This window comes from Emydura macquarii, unplaced genomic scaffold (assembly GCF_026122565.2).
Source record: "Emydura macquarii macquarii isolate MOO-44397 ecotype Brisbane River unplaced genomic scaffold, CSIRO-AGI_Emac_v2 contig_1348, whole genome shotgun sequence".
NCBI classification, from domain to species: domain Eukaryota; kingdom Metazoa; phylum Chordata; order Testudines; family Chelidae; genus Emydura; species Emydura macquarii.
In genome coordinates, this window is record NW_027131485.1 from 5,510,861 (window position 1) to 5,534,033 (window position 23,173).

General features: G+C 41.5%; 1 protein-coding gene across 1 annotated transcript in view; it reads right to left on the minus strand.

Moving 5' to 3' along the window:
• The window catches only part of METTL9 (methyltransferase 9, His-X-His N1(pi)-histidine), a 39,831-nt gene extending 20,290 nt beyond the window's left edge, over positions 1-19,541 (minus strand). The window contains exons 1-3 of the mRNA XM_067550958.1: positions 19,144-19,541; positions 10,433-10,623; positions 7,007-7,216 (exon numbers count right to left, since the gene is read on the minus strand). Coding sequence (XP_067407059.1) covers positions 7,007-7,216; positions 10,433-10,623; positions 19,144-19,317 — 575 coding nt within the window. The 5' untranslated portion in view covers positions 19,318-19,541. The remainder of the gene's footprint in view (positions 1-7,006; positions 7,217-10,432; positions 10,624-19,143) is intronic.
• Between the last annotated feature and the right edge of the window lie 3,632 nt (positions 19,542-23,173).

Here is a 23,173-nt window from a genome sequence, read left to right on the forward strand (position 1 = left end):
CCTTTTGGTAAAGAGCATAGAGTTTTAAATAACTGGTCTCTTTACTGGACCTAGTGTCAGATTGGGAGCCAGAGACTGAAATGCAGTAAAGGGATCTGTGTATATTTTATTTTGGCTTCTTGATAACCAGTGTGGGGAATCAGAAGCACTGTTTGTGGCTGGTTGGGAAGTCTGACTTCAGTATCACCCACCAGTGCTGAGAGAATCTGTTCTCCTTTTGCAGCCTGCCCTGACCTTGACATTTTCAGGTGGCTACCCTAGGCACGGATGGGTCACACTAACAGAAGTAGTATGGGGAATAAACAGGAAATACTAGTAGAAATACTAGTGAATAATTATAACTATGACATAGTTGGCATCACACATTGGTGGAATAATACAGCAGGGCACAGATTATCCAACAAGTTCTTGGAATGCATTGGAGACAATTTTTTATTTCACAAAGTGGAGAAAGCAACTAGGGAAGAGGCTGTTCTAGATTTGATTTTGACCAATAGGGAGGCACCAGTTCAGAATATGAAGGTGGAAGGCAGCATGGGAGAAAATGATCATGAAATGGTAAGAGTTCATGATTCCACGGAATGGTGGGAGAAAAAACAGCAGGATAAAGACAATGGATTTCAGGAAGGCAGACTTTACCACATTCAGAGAGTTGGTAGGTAAGTTCCCATGGGAAGCAAGTCTAAGGCGAAAAAAAGTTTGAGAGCTAGCAACAAATATATAGGGACAAAATTAGAAAGGCGAAGGCACAAATGAAATTAAACTAACTAGAGACATAAAGAAGAACAAGAAACATTCCAGAAATAAATTATAAGCATGAGGAAGACCATGGGAGGGTAGACCCATTACTCAATGAGAGGGGAAAGACAATAACAGAAAATGTGGAAATGGGAGAAGTGCTAACTGCCTTTTTTGTTTCAGTTTTCACCAAAAAGGTTAGTAGCAATCGGACATCTGACGTCGTGAATGCCAGTGAAAATGAGGTAGGATCTGAGGTTACAAAAGGGAAAGAGCAAGTTAAAAATTATTTAGACAACTTAGATGTCTTCAAGTCAGCAGGGCCTGATAAAATACATCCTAGAACACTAAAGAAGCTGACTGAGGAGATATCTGAACATTAGTGATTATCTCCAAAACCTCATGGAAGACAGGAGAGATTCCAGAGGACTGAAAGAGGGCAAATATAGTGACAAATCTATAAAAGGGGGAATAAGGACAACTCAAGGAATTGCTGCTTAACTTCAGTACCAGGAAAGATAAAGGAGCAAATAATCAAGCTGTCAATACCTAGAAGATAATAAGCTGATAAGTAACAGTCAACATGGATTTGTCAAGAACAAATCATGTCAAACCAACCTAATAGCTTTCTTTAACAGGGTAACAAGTCTTGTGGATTGGGGGGAGGGAGTGGAAGATGTGGTATATCTTGACTTTAGTAAGGCTTTTGATACTGTCCCACATGACCCCCTCATAAATAAACTAGGGAAATATAGCCTAGATGGAACTATATACAGTGGGTGCATAACTGGTCAGAAAACCATTCCCAGAGTGTAGTTATCAGTGGTTCACAATCAAGTTGGAAGGGCATAACGAGTGGGGTCTTGCAGGGATCGGTCCTGGGTCTGGTTCTGTTCAATATCTTCATAAATGATTTAGATAATGTCAAAGAGTACACTTTTAAAGTTTGTGGATGCTACCAAGCTAGGAGGGGTTGCAACTGCTTTGGAGGATAGGATTAAAATTCAAAATGATCTGGACAAACTGGAGAAATGGTCTGAAGTAAATAAAATCAAATTCAATAAGGATAAATACAAAGTACTCCACTTAGGAAGGAACAATCAATTGCACACACAAAAATGGGAAATGACTGCCTAGGAAGGAGTACTGCGGAAAGGGATCTGGGGGTGATAGTAGATCGCAAGCTAAAAGATGAGTCAACAGTGTAATCCTGTTGTAAAAAAAAAAAAGCAAACAACATTCTGGGATGTATTAGCAGGAGTGTTGTAAGCCAGGCACGAGAAGTAATTCTTCCACTATGCTCTACACTGATAGGACCTAAACTGGAGTATTGTGTTCAGTTCTGGGTGCCACATTTCAGGAAAGATATGGATAAACTGGAGGAAATCCAGAGGAGAGCAACAAAAATAACTAAAGGTCTAGAAAACATGATATATGAGGAAAGACTAAAAAAATTGGGTTTGTTTAGTCTTGAGAAGAGACGACTGTGGGGGGACAAGATAAGAGTTTTCAAATACATAAAAGGTTGTTACTGTAGGCCATGGGCCTGGTTCTGTCCTGCAGCACTGACCACATTTTGCGGCCTGTAAGCTAGCAGCCTTTTAACCGCTGACCACTTACATACTCATGAGCCACGGCCTAAATCAAAAAGGAAAACCTTTTAGGAAATACAACCCTGAGTCTGAACAACCCCAGCAGTAATATGATAACCAAATAGTTTTAGCATGAGAAAGAATGTTATATTCTGTTTGTTCTTATGATAATAGTTTTGATAGTATGAATGTCAATAATAGTAAATTAAAGATTGACCCAGATGAGTTAAAGAACACTGGAAAAGTATGTGGAATACCCATAAAGAACAGCCATGAGATGTCGTCAGCTGCTACATACCAGCCATAGTTGTTGTGTACAAATGGATTATACAAGTAGTGCACTTGGGCTGCCAGGTGTGCGTTCTGCCACCCAAATCCAGCAGTAATTCTGCCAGCCTGGCCGTCTGATGAAGATTCCTGAAGAACACTCCTGTTCACAGCCTACTGGGTGAGAACTTATCTCTATGGGTTTTGTGAGTATAGCATTGTAATAATATTATATTAGTATTGTATTAGCTATAGTAAGCCTGTTCTCATTAAATTGCATTATCAATCTGCAAATCAGATGTTACTGTGTCTCACTGGTAAATTGCTGCTGATTGCTGATACCAGCCCCATGTAACGGTTACAAGGAGGAGGATAAAAAATTGTTCTCCTTAATCTCTGAAGATAGGACAAGAAGCAATGGGTTTAAATTGCAGTAAGGGAGGATTAGGTTGGACAGTAGGAAAAAATTTCTAACTCTCAGGGCAGTTCAGCACTGGAACAAATTGCCTAGGGAGGCTGTGGAATCTCTGTCATTGGAGGTTTTCACAAACAGGTTGACAAATGCCTGTCAGGGACTGGATTAGATGACCTACTGAGGTCCCCTCTAGTCCTAAAATTCTATGATCATTTGTCCTCTGCCTTGGAGTTTATACACAGAAAACAGTATTTTTCCTTGGTGCTCCAAGGTAAGGTTGATCACAGATTTACAAACATAAATGCAGGGAGATCTGGAAAGGTCCATGATACTAGGATCTTTAAGAACTCATGCCTGCTTACTTTAATGAATAATGGAAAGTTTGTCCCCAGGATCACTTTGGACATTAATGGTGCAGAGATTGGAGAGGTTATTCTAGGACGCCCATCTTATCCCCTGCTTCCTTACTTAATGAAACCATTTATTGGCTGACTGGACAGAAGAAAAGAACTGTTTAACTATTGCCTCAGTAATTGCAGAATGACAGTTGTGTACACGTTTGGCCATCTCAAAGTTAAGCGGCATTCTTGTGGCGAGGTTAGAAGCTGCAGAACAAAACTTGCCTAGGATAATAGCTGAGTGTTGCATTTTGCACAACATTTTGTGAGCACAAGGGAGAAAAAGTCTTAATGACAGATGGGAGGTTGAGGTAGAGAGCCTTGCTCAGTGATATAAGCAGCCATCGAGGCATCCACTAGTAAATCTAAACTGTCATGGCAATGCCTTGAGTCTGGAGTCTGAAAATGTGCATCTGTTAATTGGGTTATGGGGTTTGGATCATGAACCCTACAGCTGCTTTTATGGGTGGTAGAAGTAGCACATTGTGGCATTCCTTATATTATGTCTGTATTTTTTATACATTTGTAAGAACCTACTTCTTATGAAAATTTATGCTTATTGTATACATCATGTAAGCATTGCAGATTCTTTGTGAATAGTTAACAGTTTTATTGCTCAAGTTATGCCAGTACATAAAACCAAAAAATACAACTTGAAAAACAATACAAAAATGCTAACAGTGATTGTAAAAACATGCAACGTAGGTTTAAATTGAAAGTGTCCAAAATTCAGATACAGAGCAGTGAAAGGAGGGGGTTGTTGGCAAAGAACGGGGTGGGTGGAGGGCGTTCCTATTCACAGGCAAGTGAATGTTTTGCCTTTACTTCCTGTCCTTCTGCCTTCACGGGTTGACTCTTGGGGCTCAAAGCTGCCACGTGCATGGGATGGCTCAAATGAACAGGGTTCCAACATGGTGCCTATCCTGCTGCTCTGTGCTGGGGCTGAGGAGGGGAATAGCCTCTGGGAGCACAGCTGTGGGGCGACAGCAGACAGCATCTGATGGCTTTCCCAGTACCCTGTATTACCCAGAGGCTGCAGAATTTGTATCCCTGTGAAAAGCCATTAGGAGCTATACTATCCCTAACCTAAATTTCTTTTCCTGCATGAATCCCTGTAAGAGGGCTTATATCTTTAAGGACATGCAATGTCCATGCCTACGTATACCTCATGTAAACTATGAATACTAAAATTATTTTTCCTGTAATAACCGTCTCAATAAACTTTTGAATTTTGCACAAACAAACAGTATTGTTTGATTCTGCTACATGGAGGGGCAGGGGGAGAGAAGAGGTGTGATATAGAGGTTGTGGCTGCTCTGTGCAGCCACCATTTTGTGTATGGAGATAGTGGGCGGAGGAGGGGGCATAATCACTGGTTAGGAAACATATGGGAAAGGAGAAGGGATTCGCAGATTACAAACCTATACCACAGAGGTCACATGTTAACAGGGGCCTCAGCATGACATAGAAGCGGACTGCCCAGCCAGTCCAGCCTCCATTTTGAAAATGTGTTTGGCGTCAGAATGAAAGGGGACCACACTGGAGGAGGGAGAGTAGACAGCTGACAGGGGCCAGAGAATCTGAAAGGCTCCTAGCTCACATTTGCCCAAAATGGCAGTGGTCCTGGGGCACCTGTAAAGCAGTTAGCCCAGCAGTATAGCATAATAATGAATGGCAAAGGCAGAAGATAGATACTTACATGCCGAGGTCCCCTCTGTAGGATCTTCCTCCTGTGTCGCAGACTGGGAATTGGACATGCTACCTACATGTCAACTCTCTAGGTTCTGACTTCTGAAAATATCCTGGCTGTTTGGGGAGATCTCCTCCTCCTCCTCCTCTGATGACTCTTGCTCATCCCCAGGGGTCCGAGTCTCCATAAGGGTGTTGGGCTCTGTAGTGGTGTAACAACTAAAATCCTGTCCAGCTCCTCAAAAAATAGACAGATTGAAGAGACAGCATTGGATCTTCTTTTGTGTCTTTGCTACATTTAATTGTTTGGCTCTTACATGGCACTGAAAAAAGTGTTCTGGTTGTGATCCTTTTTGGCCTTTTGTTTGGAGATCTCCTTGAACAGTTTCTTATTACTGTGGCTTGTCACAAGAGCTACTCGCATTGTTGCTTCTCCCCAAATGGTGAGGAGATCAAGGACTACTCCATGGCTACAGCAGCTGCCCGAGGAACGTCATATCGCTTCCAGGTAATATTGCATTAATAATGATATATTTGAATCCAACAGCAAAAGAACAAATTATGGCCCTCAGCCAGTTTTTTTAAACAGTGACATCTGGTCAGTTTGACCCCAGAGCAGTGGAGGACATACAGGTAAACAGATAGGTAGGTCACAAATGCCCACAAAACAGTGGGATAGCAGTTGGAGGACTGCCAAAAGTAATCCACAGCAGTATTGCGTTCACACAAACAACAGTCCACACTAACTCAATTCGCAACGAACTTTGTATACTTGAAAAGAGGACTGCAGAATTCACACCACACAGGGCGTTAGTGCACTAAGCGTTTTCATCATGTGTTCACTAGCAGTATGAACCAAAGCCCCAGTGTAGACATGCCTCTAGCTGTAGGAATGATCTTTCCACTCCTCTAGGTCAGACAGAGTTAACCTTCCCCCAGCCAACCACTGGGCAGCTCTATACACCCCACCACACAAACATTTTAGTTTGGACCTTCCTTGCAATTATTAAATAAAACATTTTTACAAAAATGTGATGTTCTGGTATTAAATTTGATACACTTTGGAGAAATAGCAAAGCTCAAGTTTCACAGTTCAAGATTAGCTACATCCTTTATCCCTCAGTTTCTGAGATTGCAGCTTCTCAGGTGTTAGGCCTCTTGCATTCACCTGTCCTGGCGTGGAACCTTAGGATTCTCCCATTCTTTAGACTGGGTCCCGGGATACAGTCCCTTGTACACTAATTGGGATTACTCAGCAGGCCCAACGGGATTCGGCTACCTGCAAGACTGCCTTTCAAGAGCTGTGATCAGTGTTTGAATACTGTGCCACAAACCAACATTTTCAAAACAAACTGTTTAATCTCAACAGTAGGAACAAAGCACAACAAAAGCAAACACAGCACAACAGTCTTAAAACAACAACAAAAATCTACACATATTAACTGTCTCACCTAAATCTTACATATGCCTCACTTACCCAGACACCACCACTTCTAGGAACTGGGCTTCAGTCTGCTTCCCTGAAATCCCTGTCTCTCTCTCGTCTCAGAGCTGTCCATTTATCAGTTCCAAAGCTCTTTGCCACCCTGTATCTCTTGAACCTGTTTCTCTTGGTCACCCTGTATCTCTTAAGCACCTCATCATGGGGGGAGGCCAGGTTAGAGTTCAAAGCCATTATTCTCTTCATTGTTTTAAGTATTGATAAATGGGGGTTATTAAAAGTGTTTGTCTGCATTCCTATGTAAATGCAGGTCAGCTCATGCCTGAACTACCATCTCCTAAAAATCATATAGTAAGCAACACAATAATAAAACAGATGGAACACATCATATTCATAAAATACTACAGGCAGTTGCTACATCCGTCACATCAAGTTTTACATCAAGGCAACCTAGTCAGTACAATACCTGTATTTCTTTTTCTGAAGCTGCCATATCATAGTTTCAGACAACTCAGTGGCATAGATTTCTTCAAAGTGAGGACTCATGACTTTAGTGACCTCTCCATCTCCAGCCCCTAAATCGAGAAGTCTGTGGGATTTCCACTCTGGGTTTATTTTGAGTAGTCTCTGAAATTGTTCTGGTGAAAAAACAAACATTGAGCCTCTTCCCAGCAACCTGAAATGTAAAGATGGCAGTGTCTGATTTTGTGCAAACATAAACAGGGACGATGTTAAATTCTGGATACTCCGATTACACTCTATAAATTATTTCAAACGTGTAATAGACAAGGTCGCTGTTCAGAGGAATTTACAATCTAATTTAGATAAATGCAATACACAGGTTGAAATATCAAATGGATGCAGATAGCATTGGCGTGGGCTTTAGGAAGAAATTTGATGGGCAGAGGGAAGTCATTTTGTTCCTGGAAAGAGGGATGCAGTTCTAAGAGAAGGAGGTCACACACAAAAGGGACAAAGCCAAGACTGGGAAGGAGACGACAAAGCCCAAATCCTGCTCTTTGTACTTGCATGAGCTGATTCCCTGGCTTTAACAGGCAATTGACCTCATGTGAGCATGGTTAGTGGAATTTGGCCCTAAAGGACCAGATAAGAGGAAATAGGAGGTGAGAGCACATATGTAAGCAGGCACAAAGCATGAAGAATTTAATGAGGAAATGGAAAGGAAGCCAGTGAAGAAATGTGAAGAGCAGGTGAGGTAATACGTTTGGAGTGGTGGGATAGAAAAAGGATTATTTTTAAAAACTGTATGATGTAGTGACTCAACTGGTCTTTGCAGCTATATGAAGCTCCCGTATGTGACAGAAAAGGATGTGGAACAGAAAATGAACAATTCATTAAGGAATTGGCTGCAGACAACAATTGGATTCTAGTCTCTAGATCATGTCAATGACATCTCTGCCTATTACTGTTTGAAGACTATATACTGTAAGATTATAGCAGTTGTGACAGAAGTTCAGAGGATGAAAGACTTAGGAAGGGGAAGAAAGAATTGGTAACAAACAGATGCAAAGGGGATAAAGAAAATATTTCAGTCTACCTTTAGATAAGATGTCAAATTTAGGAAAGACAATGACTAGTACAAATAGGCCATAGCAGCAAAGAAGAGATTTATGATCAAGAGCAAGGACAGGGAAACTGAAGAGAATAAGCAGCAAAGATGATGAAACAGGATGATGGGTGAAAAAAGAAGTCATCCAGGAAAGGTAGAACTCATTAGAAATGGATGCAGAGTGAATGAAGTCATATAGAAGAAACCATCAGTTACGTTTCTAGCACAGATACTAAGAAGGGATGTTAAATATAGAGTACAGCCCATTTAACTAGAGCCCGCTTGCAGCACATTTATGTCAGTCCACACTGTATAATTGGCTCATGGCTATTATTCCTGAAGGCACTGTGAGGTGTTGTTCAAAGCACTAGAAAGCTTTTGAGAAAAAGAAAGATGGGAAAGGAAGGAAAAAAGGGAAGACCAAAAGGACCTTTATAAAAAGCGACAAATAACTCAGAACTCCACAGGAAAGCTCACAGGAACATCTGGTTGGGAAATAAGGTGAAAGATTATTTTGCTAGCCAGAGTAGCCAGATACTATTCTCAGATCATACAGAGTAGCTGTGCAAGGGAAGTTTAAAAAAAAAAAGAAAGAAAGAAAGAAAAAAAGTCAAGCATGTAGCTATAATAAAATGCATTCTCCACAGAGCATCAGACCTGAAGTGAAGTTGGAGATATGCCTGAATGTGGTGGAGAGTTGTGAGGAAGGAAAGAGATTGTAATAGTCAGGGAACTTTTGTGTGGTCTGCAGATATGAGGATATCAAATGAATAGCCTTCAGAATCTGGAATTTGGGTTCACTGTGTAAATTTATGCTCATTTGAAGCCAATCAAGGAAGAGACCAACAGAACAATATTGGTCAAGTTTGCTTGTTTAATAAGCTTCTCCTCACTCACTCTTCCCCCAGCCAAGATACCCACCAGTCAAACTCAACATCTTGTTTATGATGGGTTCTCTGCCCCAGGGCAGCTCAGAAACAAAAGGATACAAAAAAAAGATTTTATACTTTAAAGGGCAGAAGATGGTATTGAATATTCTGCTGATCAATTTTAGAAGCCTAAGTATACCACAAAAGCTTTAATATGGCTTTAGGCCTTCAAGCATCTGCTGTGGTGCATAAAATTAAAACCAAAAAAGAACAAAAAAAAGTATAGAGAAGAGAGCTGAAACTCACTGAAAAAACTGGCTTTGTATTATGGCTCACTGACAACTGAATGGGATAAAAGTTCTTGGCAGAGATGGCAGGCAATAGAACTGGTCAGGAATTTTTCAACAAAAAATAGTTTTTGGTCAGAAAATGATGATTTCTGTTTGACTTTTTGTTTGGTTAATAGTTAAAAATAAAAAATGTTAAATAATAAAGTTGAAAACACAATGATTTCAAACAAAATGCTTCAATTGACGAGATCTGAAGGTTTTTGGGTGTGTTTGTTTGTTTTACATTATCAGTTGACAAAGTTTGAGATTTTGACTTTTGTCCCAATTAAGGGCGGGAAAATTATTTTAAATCTCAAAAATTCCCACAGGACCCAAAAAAAAAAAAAAAAAAGTTTCCGTCAGCACTACCAGGCACCCAAAAAGACTTATTTTCAGAGGGAATTTTGAGTCTACACCCATGGTCCTGTGGTAATTGTTACACATTGTATTATGCAGGAAACCTAGTCTAGATTTCTGTATCTTGTCTCTTGCTCCATGCCCAGTAGAAGTATAGAGGCAATGCACACAGCCTCAAAAGGAAAGTGGGAGAAGAATTTTCAAATGCTCTGCAGCAACCCCTCCAATAAGCGTTGGAGCTACCATGAGGGCTGTGTTGCAGAGATGATTTCATACAACCATCTTTAAGATAGTCACCACCATGTGAGCTCTCTAGAGATGGGCAGGTAAGTAAAGCAAAGGATGAAAAAAAAAATATGGAGGGATGCAGGGAGAATAACTGTTGACCCATAAGGAGGGCACCCCACTCCATAGTAAATTTGGGATGGAGCAAGAAGAAAGAAGCCTTTATATTCCAATTTAAAGTCCCATGATCTTTTGCCAATTTTATTTTTAATTGGAGGTGGGATTCTTTATAATTTAAAAATGCACAGATAGCTTTTCTGACCTGTTAGATATTTACATTTTTTCTCTTTTACATAAAGGTAGTTTAGATGCACTTGACAGAATGAAGAAAATGAAGCAAAGTGCATCTTGGAAAAGACTGATTACTCTCTGCATGGCAGGGCATCAAGTGGCAGGACTGAGCACTTGGAAATCCAAATCCCGAGTTTTCTTATTCTGTCTCGATTTACAAAAAACTGAGCTAGTACCACCTTTTCACTTACCCATTGATAGATGTCCTAGACATAAACAGGCTAAAAACTGAGGACACGAAAGAGTGATAGAGCTGGATAAAGAGCCAGCCTGATTTCTCAATGCTGTTGTTTAAGAAGATCTGTGTTCCCTGGTCAAGGTAACTCTGGACAAAGACAGGCTGAAGGGATTCACACAACTGCTCTGTGTTGCACATGTACCACTACAGGGAAAGAAAGGAACAACATTTTAAAACTTAAGCAATAAAAAACAATAGTTCAAAAATAATGAAAATCATAGAAGACCAGTATCAAGCTCTTCTACAAATACCAAACTTCAGAACTTCAGACTAATAAATTCAAGATTAATTTAGGTTTGGATTATATTCAAACGCAGGAAGACTAATCCTGAAGAAATAATGCTTTAAACCCGTGTTTTACATAGTATTCTGAACTCTGGACAGTTATTTCACAAAGCATCTTCTATAAAAACAGCTGGATGAATAGACTCCACTCTTTCATGTTCTAACTCAGTCAATCACTCAGAACTTTATGGGGTCTCCTACCAAAAGGAATTCAGGAATACACCTGCAACGCCTTTCCTGGAGAGGAAATAAAGTATCTGCTCTATATTGCAAGACAACACACCTTCTCTCTTGATTGACTCTATACATTGCTTTTGAACACTGCTTGAGAAACTGACAGACCACATTTCCTGCTACTCCGGTACCAACAAGTTAGTCCACAAATATTGCTATGGTATGCAACTTCTTCCCGACATTCCTATTAAAAACACTAAATAGAGAGATAAATTTTGCCATGCAAAGCAAACATTAGCATCAGCTAAATGGCAGCAGTATCCTTTCAGCCTTTTCCTTTTGGTGGACAAATGAAATCTGGATAGGAGAGTTTCTCTCATCTTGTGCTACTTAACAATCATTTCCACACACCCTGTATAAGACGTTCCCACTTATAACCATGACGTTGTTTCTCTGTCGGTTTCAGAAAGGCTCCAGTGACACCTCTGACTGTATTCTCCATTTTGCCTTCTGCTATTGAATTAACAATCACGGATTTATTCCTCCCACATTTCTGCTCATTCTTCCATGCCATTAAATATTTCTCACCTATACATCCATTGGCTCTTTACATCTCACCATGCAATTCCACCCTTGCTCGTCACTATTTTGTACTATTATTCTTGTCCTCCATTCCTATTTGAGTGCTCCAATGCTCTTCACCCTAAACCCTATTTCTTATACTTCCCTATTAATTATTAAAATGAAAGTAGCCAAAAAAAAGCCTGCTAGACAGGTCAGTTGCACAGTCTAGCTATGACCTACCATGAACAAAGCAGAACTATTAATAAAAGACCTCAGTACAGCGGTTGTTTAGAGGTAGTGCACTACCAAGCTTGGGGAAACCTGGGTTTGAATGCTGGACTAAGTCCAGCTTCTTGTGCCAGCAGGAGCAAGCAGCACTGCAAAACAGGGCTCTCAGAGGTGAAGGTGAACCTTGGGTACTGAACATCACCACCACCTGCCAGCTGATCAGTATCAGCATTATTCTCATTATTACGAGAACACAGTTCAGCCTGATCATGATCCCTAGCTGCACAAACCTAGAGAAAATGGGGAGATGGGAGTGCAAGGGGAAGGGAGCAGCATCAGGGAGAGATTAAATAAAGGATGTGGGCAGGAAAGAATGAAAAGCACAGCTCTGTCCCAGCTCTTTACTTCAGTCCCAATTTCATGGCTCAACCCTGACTGCACAGAAGAACTCCATTCTACAGAAAAGAGGATTCATTTCGAGAGCACCCGATGGCACACATTTAGAGTTCACACAATTTACTAATGGAATGGAGTGGCCAGATTCAACCCCACAACAACAAAAATTTTCCAAGATTGGGAGAACTACATAGAAATCTTGAGATTTTGGAGAAACCAAATGGACCTTTGCTAAAACTACAGCAAAAGTCTCTAAATCCATTTTCGCCTGACAAACATAACTCTACTCTTCTGTGGATACAGATGCAAGCTTGAAACTCTTGTCCCTGAGGTGACAACAATCAGGAATGCATTCTAAAAGCTCAAGAGATTGTTCTTCTGTACCTTGCAGCACCAAGCTTAAATCCCACATCTCTTAATATATGGATATTGTAACAATTTTGCCAAACACAGGACCCTTACATTACATGGCCACTAAGACAGATGGCTCTACATTTTTTGGTCTCATTTACTTTAATCAGGGGACCACTTTTACCTACTAACACCTACTGTATTAACATCAAAGTCTGGTGATACCATAGGTTTAGGATTCCTAGATGGAAGGCTATCTGCTTGTGATTTTAGATATTGTTCCCTCTGACTAAACCTCTCTTCTGTTAAGCCTTCCATTCAGGATGTGCCTATGAACAGTTCCATGAATAAGCAGTTTTCAGATGGAATTTTGCCTCCCTTTTTAAAAAGTTCAAGTCACTGGAGATAAAGAGCCATCTTCCTGTTAGAAATTAGCAAAGTCAATTACTGGCATGGAGATCTTTATTAAGACCCTCAGAACTGCTGATACATCAAACTGTGATGAGGGAAATTTTAAAAACCTTCTGAGACATCAAGCAATCAGAATGTGTAGGCACATATCTGCCAAATCCAAAGATATCAAAGATAGTTTCCATCACAGAGCTGGCAACTGTAATTGTTCAACCTTTTCATGGTCAGGGTTTGCTTTAATACTCCATTGGGGGGGAGAGCAAGGCGGCCAGGGGGGGAGGGAGAGGAAGAGAAAGGGGGACAAAAAAAGAACACAGTATAACCCGGAAAATTTCCAGAATTTTTCTGCTGCTCTTATTCATTATGAGCTAAGTTTGAGAATGATACAAATCTTCCTTACATCTACCAATTTACCAACATGTCTAAACTGATATAATTTGCAAATTTAGGAGCTGGAACGAGATGTAATTTACACCCTCTTACTAGTGATTTTCTTACTTCACTATTCTCTTTTGGCCTTTCCACATGGAAGCTACAGCCTTTTTACACAAGAAACAATCTGGAATAAGGGAGGGAGTGAATTAAAAGTGGATTAATTATTCCTCATTAACAAAATGTGTGGATGCTCTTATTACAGCATAAGAATGCCTTTTTCCAAATTAGTTTAACCCACTTCCAAAATGAATTAAAATTATTTGGAATAAGGCACGAATTCTGGAATAAGAGCATTCACACATCTCATTAATCAGGAATAGCTAGTCAGGAATAGCAAATCCTGAAATCCCATGTAGATAAACTTTAGATTCTACTGCCCAAGTCCAAAAGAAATGTAAAAGAGGAGTGCAAGTTCCATGGTAAGTGGATACAAATGTAAGGTTCCAATCCTGAAATAAAATGGACATGAGTGCAGACTTGTACCAATGGGGTCCCCCCACAGAAGTCAACAGGGCTCCGTGCAGATCTGTTTAAAAGAGCAGAGCCTAAGCAAGCATGCCAGAGCGTTTACATTGGCATAAAAACATGGGAGTAAATTACACCAACTGAGATTCCCTGTTATCCACTCTGAATTTGCTCTGATGTTCTATTGTTGCCTGACTTCTTTATTAAATTCCTTAGCAGTGGAAATTGATGGAGAAGATGCCTCACAATAACATGGATCATGAAGGTAAAATGAAGGCAAACTTACCGGCAGCAGACAGCCTTAATTAGTCCTACCAGTTTTTATTCAAAGTACAGGTCTATGTCTTTCACAAGGGACAGTGACAATGACTTAGATATTCTGTGTGTGTGCAGAGTAATTTCTGCTGATTTAATTTAATCATTAAAGTTATGGATACTTTTCCCATCTTGTGCATCATCAACAAGATTATATACTAAATTCCAAACAATTGCATCAGTGCTGCCCCACTGAAAAAGATTGGGTCATAGCACTGGTGTCACTGAAGACCTAATTTGAAGACAGTATAGTTGCAGAGATATAGGAAGGTAATTTGGCATGCAGAATCTTTACTACTGTTGATAACACACAACAAGGAAAACCTAGCTTGATATTCAGAGTCCAGACTGAATCTGCGGAACCAGCAATTAGAAAAGGCATCTTTTGATTTGTAAACTGAGCAAATTTGATATGGAAGCAACTGAGAAACAAACATTATACCATTTATATGAGCAAAAACACACTGTAAAATCACTGCACATATGTATGTTGTGCTTACTAGCTCTGATGTGGTGAAATTATAAGGTACTGATATGCAGGCCCTGTTTATACTAAAAATATAACCATGTTGGAAGATGTTATAACACCATTAAAGGAGGATTGCAAATTATAGTGAAGAAGGGGCATTATTATTTATTATTTGTGTTATCGTGGGGCCTAAGAGCTCTAGTCATGGACCAGGACCCCACTGTATTAGGTGCTGTACAAACAGAACAAAGACAATTCCTGCCTCAAAGAGCTCACAAACCACGCCCCAAAGTCTGCTAAAGCCTTGAATTATCCAAACTGCAACTGAACTGTTTCAGGGCAACTATGTTGCAACCATATTCCAAAATGAGACTATATTTATAGTGTAGATGGGGCTTTGCAAGGCTCTTGTATAAAAGTTGAAATGGATAGTGTAAACAGGCTCTTACAAAAAACCTGCATAGAAGAACAAATTGATGATGATTAGGCAAGTGACCAACTGGGACAGCTGTCACCAATATGTTTATTTAAAAACAAAAAACTGCCCTAACACCAAAAATTGTTCAGGTAGCTATGCGACGCAAGAACACATACATATCCTGTCCTACTTCTCCATTTCTTTGTTACATTCACTAGCTGGGAGAGGAACTGTCTCTTAATGTATGTTTGCACAGTGTTTAGCACAATGGGACCTCTAGGCACTACTGTAATACAAATAATGATACAGGATTTATGTTTCAATATCCTGCTGGCTCACAATAACAGTGCCAGCAAGCAGAGGGGAACAGACAGCTGCAACAAGGCAAATAGTCCAGCGTCTGAAGTAGTGCTCCATCAAAACAAAGACCCAGAGCAAAGAAATGTTTTAGGGCCTTTCCATTCAGAAGCAAATTCTAAACCAGCTTCAGACCGGTTCATATGCTAGGTACAGTTCTTGTAGAATCATGTTTCAAATATGTTTGCAGGTAGTATGGTTTGAAACTCCATTTCTTGTCTACACTAGGTTTTTTTTCCTTAAAAGTTTCCTGCTGTTGATACCACCAGTGCAGCTCCACCAGTGGTAGAAACAGTGAGCGCTCTAGCACAGACCAATTGTTGTCATTGGTCAACAGCTTTTTAACCCCTATCCCCTAAACCGGGCCTGAACAAGATTAGATGACAGTGGTTAAAACAACTAATGGCTGATCTACTCTAGCACTTTACTGGTAGCAACATGGAAAATTGTAAGAAAAAAAGTCTAGTGTAAACAAGTCAAGTTTAGAGTGTCCCTTTAAGTTCCAGTAGTAAAGAAGTAAAGCATCATTCTACAATTTTTTTTTGTGCAAAATTATATGGTTCTATTATTTCCTACTTCTCTTGTCTATAGAAAGGTTAGTTTGGGCCACCAAGTTAGGAGATGGAGAGATCTAGTACATCACAACAGACATATTACTGTACATCACAGAACATAACACGCTGGGTCCTTCTTGTAAGCGTAAAGCCTTCTAGCAGTATTCTAAAGAAAAAGAGTAGGATAAGAGACCAGGGGAAGTATGGTTCAATAAAATCCCTAACTCTCCATTTCAACCAACTCCACAAAGAGATCAACAACGGACAGTACCACAGGATATGAATGCAGCTGACAGTAAACGTTAATGTGTATTAATTTAAAGGTCTTAATAGAGCTACTACCTTGAAAGATTATCCAACATCCAAACTCAAAAAATCAGAGCTAAGACCAAAACCTAAATACCATCAATTTATAATACAGAGGCACTGCAGATAATATGTAGAGATGATCAAGCATCCCAATGCCCATTCCTACAAGATTCTCCCTCAGTTCCTATTGACTCCAATAGGAGTTGGACACACAGTACATTGGACCATATTAGTTGCAATATTAAGGCATAATGTGGGAACAAAGGTGGGAATTTTAGCCTTACCTCTGAATACATTAGCTCTGTAGGTTTACAGCGGATTTAAGTATACTAGCTTTATAGATTTTAAATTAAATTTTTTGTATGAGAATAAACTTTAAAACCAACACAGTGTATTTTATTTTTTAAGGAAAAAGATGCGGAAGTGTTTAAAAATTAAAGTAATTTTGAAAATGTCACAGGAGCTTCCAACAACTTGAACGAATCTTCATTTTACCATCGCCCTCCCAGAACACTCCACTGCACTGGTTCACATTAGAAAGTAATGGTCAGCTAAATTTGTTTAATAATCAAATCACCTTTGATCTGTAGGGGAGTAATAAAGCATTAGAAACCAATAACTTGGTTATTTTGGATGCAAAAAAAAAAAAAAAAAAAATCCAAATTCTTTACTCCATCCAACTAAGGATATATTTCAACACCAGTAGAAAACACTGTACATCATTATGCAGGTTTCTAACAAAGCTCTGAAAAAAAATGAATGCTTCGTCTCCCCCAACTGCTTGCACATGAGTAGAAATGTCAGACGAGTTCCAGTCTGGATCAAGTTTTCACAAGTGATTTATCAACAACTGAAAAATAAGGGTTTTCTAACGGAACAATAATAAAACCAGTGGCTATAATTACCAAAAGAAACTTTCAAAACTCTCTACCACTATTATTGCCAAAACTTGTTAACCAATGTTAATGAAAAACAAACAAACAAAAAAAACCCAAACACACCTCACTGGTGAGTTAACTACTTTACATAAGAATGAAAAGTCAAATAGTATAATTTAAAAGTAACAAAGTACTTAGGGCCCCACCATGCAGCACTTATCCACACAAGTAACTCCATGGAAATTAGTCAGCTTTTATTCATCATAATTTCTTTAAGAAGCTCACTACACACTCAATAAATCAATGCTAGAAATCTAAAACCCAGAACAAAAATTAGAGATGGAAAAGACCCATTAGATCATCCAGTCCATCTACCAGCAAATGACAAATTGTTCCCTATTATACATTTTCTTGGTCTACTGTTGTTTCCAGATTAGTTTTAAACCTCTCAAATTATGGAGCTTCGAAAGTTTCCTTTGTTCCACTGTCCGGAAGTTCCCTACTCATCCTATATTTTATCCCTCAGTCTCATCCTATTACTCATAAACTAGTTATAAACACTCATGAGCCACATAAAGGCCCTGATTCTGTAAAACTCCTGCACCCACCTCAAGTCCCAATAAAGTCAACAGGACTCTGTTTGGGCACAAGGGTGCTGGTGGAACAGACTTGCAGAATCAATGCCTATGTAATTAACCTCCTTCCTCTGTGGTTGTACCCTTCAAGTACTTATAAACTATATTTTCCCCAGTAAATCAAACTATGTATATTTTACTTAATTTTTCCCTCAATAAGTCAATCCCTTTAGCCTCATGATAATTTGTATTACTCTTTCTTGAACTCCCTCCAGGTTTTCAGTATATTCCAGGTGCTGTCATATCACATAAGAGATGGACTGCAAAGGCATATTCCCTTCTTCCTCCATGAAGCGACCAATGCATGTGCATATGTGGTCCAAAAATTACATCAAGCTTTCACTGTAGTCATATCATATATTGCAAACTCATACCTAGTTTGTTGTCCACTATCAACCCAAGTCTCTCTACACTTTGCTGCTTCCCAGTTTCTCACTCTCACTATATTTCAGATTATTTTCCACCACTTATACTAGTTTGCATTTCTCTGTCACCTTCCTGCTTGTAACATCACCAAATTTAGCACCATCTGCAACTGTCATTAACATTCTGTTTACTCCCTTATCTAGATCATCAAGGAAGAAGTGAAATAAAGGTCTTAACATGAGTCACATTCATGAATCACAGAAATACAGGCTGGAAGGGACCTCCAGAAGTCATCAAGTCCAGCCCCCTACACTGAGGCAGGACTTCAGGAACCCTTTAAAACACCCTTCTGCAACTTGAGACTTTATTTATTGTTACTGTTTATTTTCAACCTTTGAGCTGATTTACAATTCACATGTTCCTAGCCTACCTAATTTTAAGGAACTTTTACAACTATACTGAGGTGCGGTGTACATTTTAGTCAAATCCACATGTATTACACTAAAATGTCTCCTCTTTCTATTCAGCTTGTCTCAATCTCTGTACTACACTAAAATTCCCTGGACATCTTTTACACAAAGAACAAACACAAACTTTCTAATCAATAAGAATCAGCTAGCCACTCTCTTTGTTTCACGCCCGCAGACATTTGCCTGGAGGGACTCCGGGTCCTTCTCGCTCCAAGTCCACTCCACAAGCGTCTCATGCCTCGGGCTGCGTGTGCCCCACAGATCCGACCCTCGTGCGCTTTCCTGTGCTCCCTGCCCCAGCCCCGGTTACACTCAGTGCCCCCCCGCCCCACGCTCACTCCCACCTCTCCCGAGACTCCCGCCCCCACCCGTGCTCTCACTCACACCCTTCCACCCCCGCTCCCTACCCTGGGGGTGGGCAGCCTCTAGGGGGCTGGATGGGGGCGGGGAGCCCCCGTGCACGGGGCTCTCAGCAGAGTTTCCCCCCCTCCGGTGGGCTGCTGCCTCTCAGGGGCCGGATGGGGGCGGGGAGCCCCCTTCCCCGGGGGGTGGGCTGCTGCCTTTCTCTCGGGGCTGGGCTGTACCTGGTGGTTCTCCTTGGTGCCCGGGGCTGGCTGGCTGTGGCTGCCCATCATATTCATGTAGAGGGACCTGGATAAAGGGCTCCTCAGGTACCTGGCAGGGCCAGACCACATCCTCCTCCTCAGCACCCACAGGGAGAGGGTGTAGCAGCCCAGCCAGGCCAGGCACAGTCTCATCGGGGGACGGGGCGCAAAGTCACCCCCTGCCGCAGCCACCGCCTCCTCGCTCCATGGCGGCGGCACAGACGTTGGTGGCGGAGGCGGCGGCGGGCAGCACGGAGCTCCCCTTCAGGGCCCGCGCGCACACCGAGCGGAACTCAGAAAGCGGGGGCAATGGGACCGGCCGGACCGCATTGCCGGGACACGCCGGGGCCTGGCACGAACCAGCCCCCTCCCTGCCTCTGGGCCAATCACAGCGTGGCGTGGGCCACACCGCGGGACGCTGCTTTCAAACCAGAGCGGAGCACAATGGGGCGGTGACTCGGGGGAGGGCGGGGCTGCCGGCGATCTCACCCCCCACCACCTTCCGACCCATTACCCCTCCCCCACACGCAGGGGGCGCCTCTCCCTCAGAGGGTACATGGCACATCACTCACCTACCGCCCCTCCCTCGGGGCATGTGCCACGCATGGCAGACAGACCGACTGCCCCTCCGCCGCAGACAGAGGCGGACTGGTACCTCCAGTGTCCAGTCCACCCCACGCAGAAGGGGGGCTTGGAGGATCACTCGTCCAGGACGCCCGCAGTCCTTTTCCACAGTCAAAGGGCACTTTCCCCGCCTCCCACGAGCAGCTGGGAGCATAAGCCACTCACACACACGCAGACCCACTGCCCTTCTGTGTGAATGAGTGACTTAAGTCTCAGGCAGAGACACTACCCTTTCCTTTCTCCAATTCCCCTTCTCCCCCCAGCCCCCATCAAGAAACATCTCTTCCCCCCACAGACCGATGGAGGGCATATTCCCCTATGACCACTTGTTATGAAGCATGGAGATAGCTGCTGTGTGTATGTGTTTGTGTACACTCAAAACTACTCCCTTTACTTCCTTCACAAGGACCCATTCTTCCCTCCTACCCCATAGACACAGAGGTGCTTCCGCAAACCAAGAAACACAATGGGATGAGCGTGTTGCATATAGAGCTTCCCACATACACAGATAGGGCCTTGCCCCGTCATTTGAGCAGAAACACAAGACGTTATCCCCTTCCATCTTTCCATACATGTCCCCGTTGTCATTGTCAACTGCCAGTCTTATTTCCCCAAAAGCGGGCATTCTCTGGTAAACAAATCTAAATAATCTGGTGTTAGCAGTGTCACTTTCCCCAACAAATAAATTTTTAATTGGTGTCTGGCTTATCCTAAGACTCATTATTTTCTTTATCTGAAAATTTTGGACCTCAGGCAATAAAAGGTCAGTGAATCATTTTGGCTGGATGATGTCCCTTTTTGCTTTAATTCCTTCTCTACTACAGAATTGCACTTCTCTTTGTACTATTTGGGTGCCGGGATGTGGGTGGGTGAACCTAAGGGAGGAGCTACTGAGCTTGGGATTCAACTGATTACTGGGAACAATAAATGATAAAAGAGGAACAGGCATTAATCTCAAAGGGCTAAATGGAGGGAACCTGAGGGGGACACCGAGCAAAGAACCCTGGACAGTGCCCACTGCTCCTCAAAAGTAGCTAAAGAGTCACTGGATGCAGCCCAGAGGAACTCTGCCTGGGTACATGATTGGACAGAGGAACGGAAATAGGGCCCACAGTTGCAGAGCACCTCTTCAGCCAACATCCTCTCCTTGGTGTTATAGATAGTCACCTTGGCCAAAGTGAGGAGGAGGCTGACGAGGAGGTCCCATGACTTTGTGGGGCCACGGATGGGGTTTGCATATATGAGAAGGTGTGGGGAGAAGTGCAGCAAGAACCTCAGGACGAAGTTCTGGAGGAGCCAGAATAGGGGCTGCTGCCTGGTGCACTCTGGACAGACGTGCGCCAGGGTCTCCCTCATGTCACAAAAGGGACAGGTATCAGGATGAGGCGTAAACCACACCAGGTACACGCCTGTGCTCACGGCTCCATGAAGGAGCTGCCAGCTAATATCCCTGGTGGGCTGTGGAACCAAGGTGGAATACAGACGGGTTCCTCATCCTCAACAGGTGGTAAAAGGTCCTGCCACTTGGTATCAGGGTGGGACACGAGGGCAAGGAAATAGAAAGTGTGGAGCACAAGTGTATATAGATGTGCCCGTGGTGTGGTTCAGAAGTGCACTGGCTGCAGATCCTGCAGCTGGCTCAGGGTGTGTGGAAGGGGTGGCCAAGGGGACTTGCACGGCAGGGGCCCAATGAAAAGATCCAGAGGACTCAGGGTGAGGGGTGGGTGGGGAGTGCCCTCCCACTGGACCCCCTCAAGGTAGGCTTGAGCAGCAGATGCACTTATCTTTGTGGCAGGCAGGTAAAATTTTATACATTCTCCTATTAACATTGACGTGGGTTAGTTTCCAAAGGGAAGCAAGAAAAGGCACAATATTATGTTCTTCTATATAGTCAATTGTCTGGAGTTTAAGAATACATATTTAAATTCATAGCATCTTCCATGCAATGCTTCCAAAGCATTTTACAAACTATATACACGCAAGGATCACTTCACTAAAATATAGCCATCTCTGCGATGTGAGAGTAAGCCAAGCAGTCATCTTGGAACATTACACAGCAGTTGTGGAAGGTGAAGTGTTGGTCAAAGACAAAGCAGAAGAAACCTATGTTATGAAACTGTTATGAAACTATGTTATGAACTATGAAACTGTTATGAAAAATGCCTTCAGATCTTTTAATGCCTACATAGAGCAGACAGACTCTCAATTCTTAAAATAGCATCCAAAAGACACAGAAAATAATATGGAATTGAACTTTATCTCAGAATGACAAAACTGTAAGTCAGCTCTGACAACTTTTTGAACCTATGATGCCAGTGAGTTCAAGACTTAATGCTTAGACCAATACGCAATCCCTTTTCATCTTTATGGTTCTAACATTATTTATAACACAATATATTTACATCTCTCTTGGTTTCCCTAATCTGGCCATTGTTGGTGAAAGCACCTTCTCTGCATCTCCCACCATCTGAAACAACCTTCCTGTTCTGCTCTGCCTCATCAGCTATTTTACAATAGCATTTTAAGATCTTTTATCTTTTGTCTATACTTATTTCTCTCTCAGTTATTAGTTTTGTAACTGAACACCATAATTTAACCATATAATATTGTAAAGATTTTTCTATAGTTTAACATACACAATTTGTTGTATTGTGAATTTTATTTCTGAAAATAATTTTGGGATGGTGTGTATATGAAATGTGCTACACTGGGTAGAAAGCTGTACAGTTTTTAATGTCTTACTAAAGGATCCCAAAGAGCTTTATAAGATAAACTACACACAGAGAACAACTTTACCTAGCAGCACTGCTGGGGTGGAATGCAGCAGATATTTAACATGTTAAAGTAAAATGCTTAGGCCTTAAACTTTGGTGAAGAAAAGTATGTCTTTTGGGTAAAGGGGGAGGGGGGGTGTAAAACAAAGAGTAAGAAAGTGCTAAAAAATGTAACTGTCTAAACTGAAAAAATGCTTGTACTGCAGTTTGCTTATGTCTGTAACCTTAACTAATAATTAAAAAAATGAATGCTGTAATTCTAACACTGTTATAAATATATGTTAAAATCTGCCTCAGGGCGGAAACCCTTTACTGACCAGAGGCAACTCTGTCAGTGGCTCTCCCCTTGCATATGCTTATGCTTCATAATAATAAAAGAGTCTTAGATCTCTGAGGAGCCTCAACTAAAAACGCAAAGTGAAGCCTTGTTTCTTTCACAAACAGCATGCAGCAATGCCACATAATAGATAAGAGAATGTTGTAACCAATTGTTCTTTGGCTTTCTTAACACCACTTTATCAATCTAACCAAATGTTGCTATCAAACTCATCTTCCTCACTAACCATGGTGATCACATGGCTTCCTTTTACACATCCCTTCATTGGCTTTGC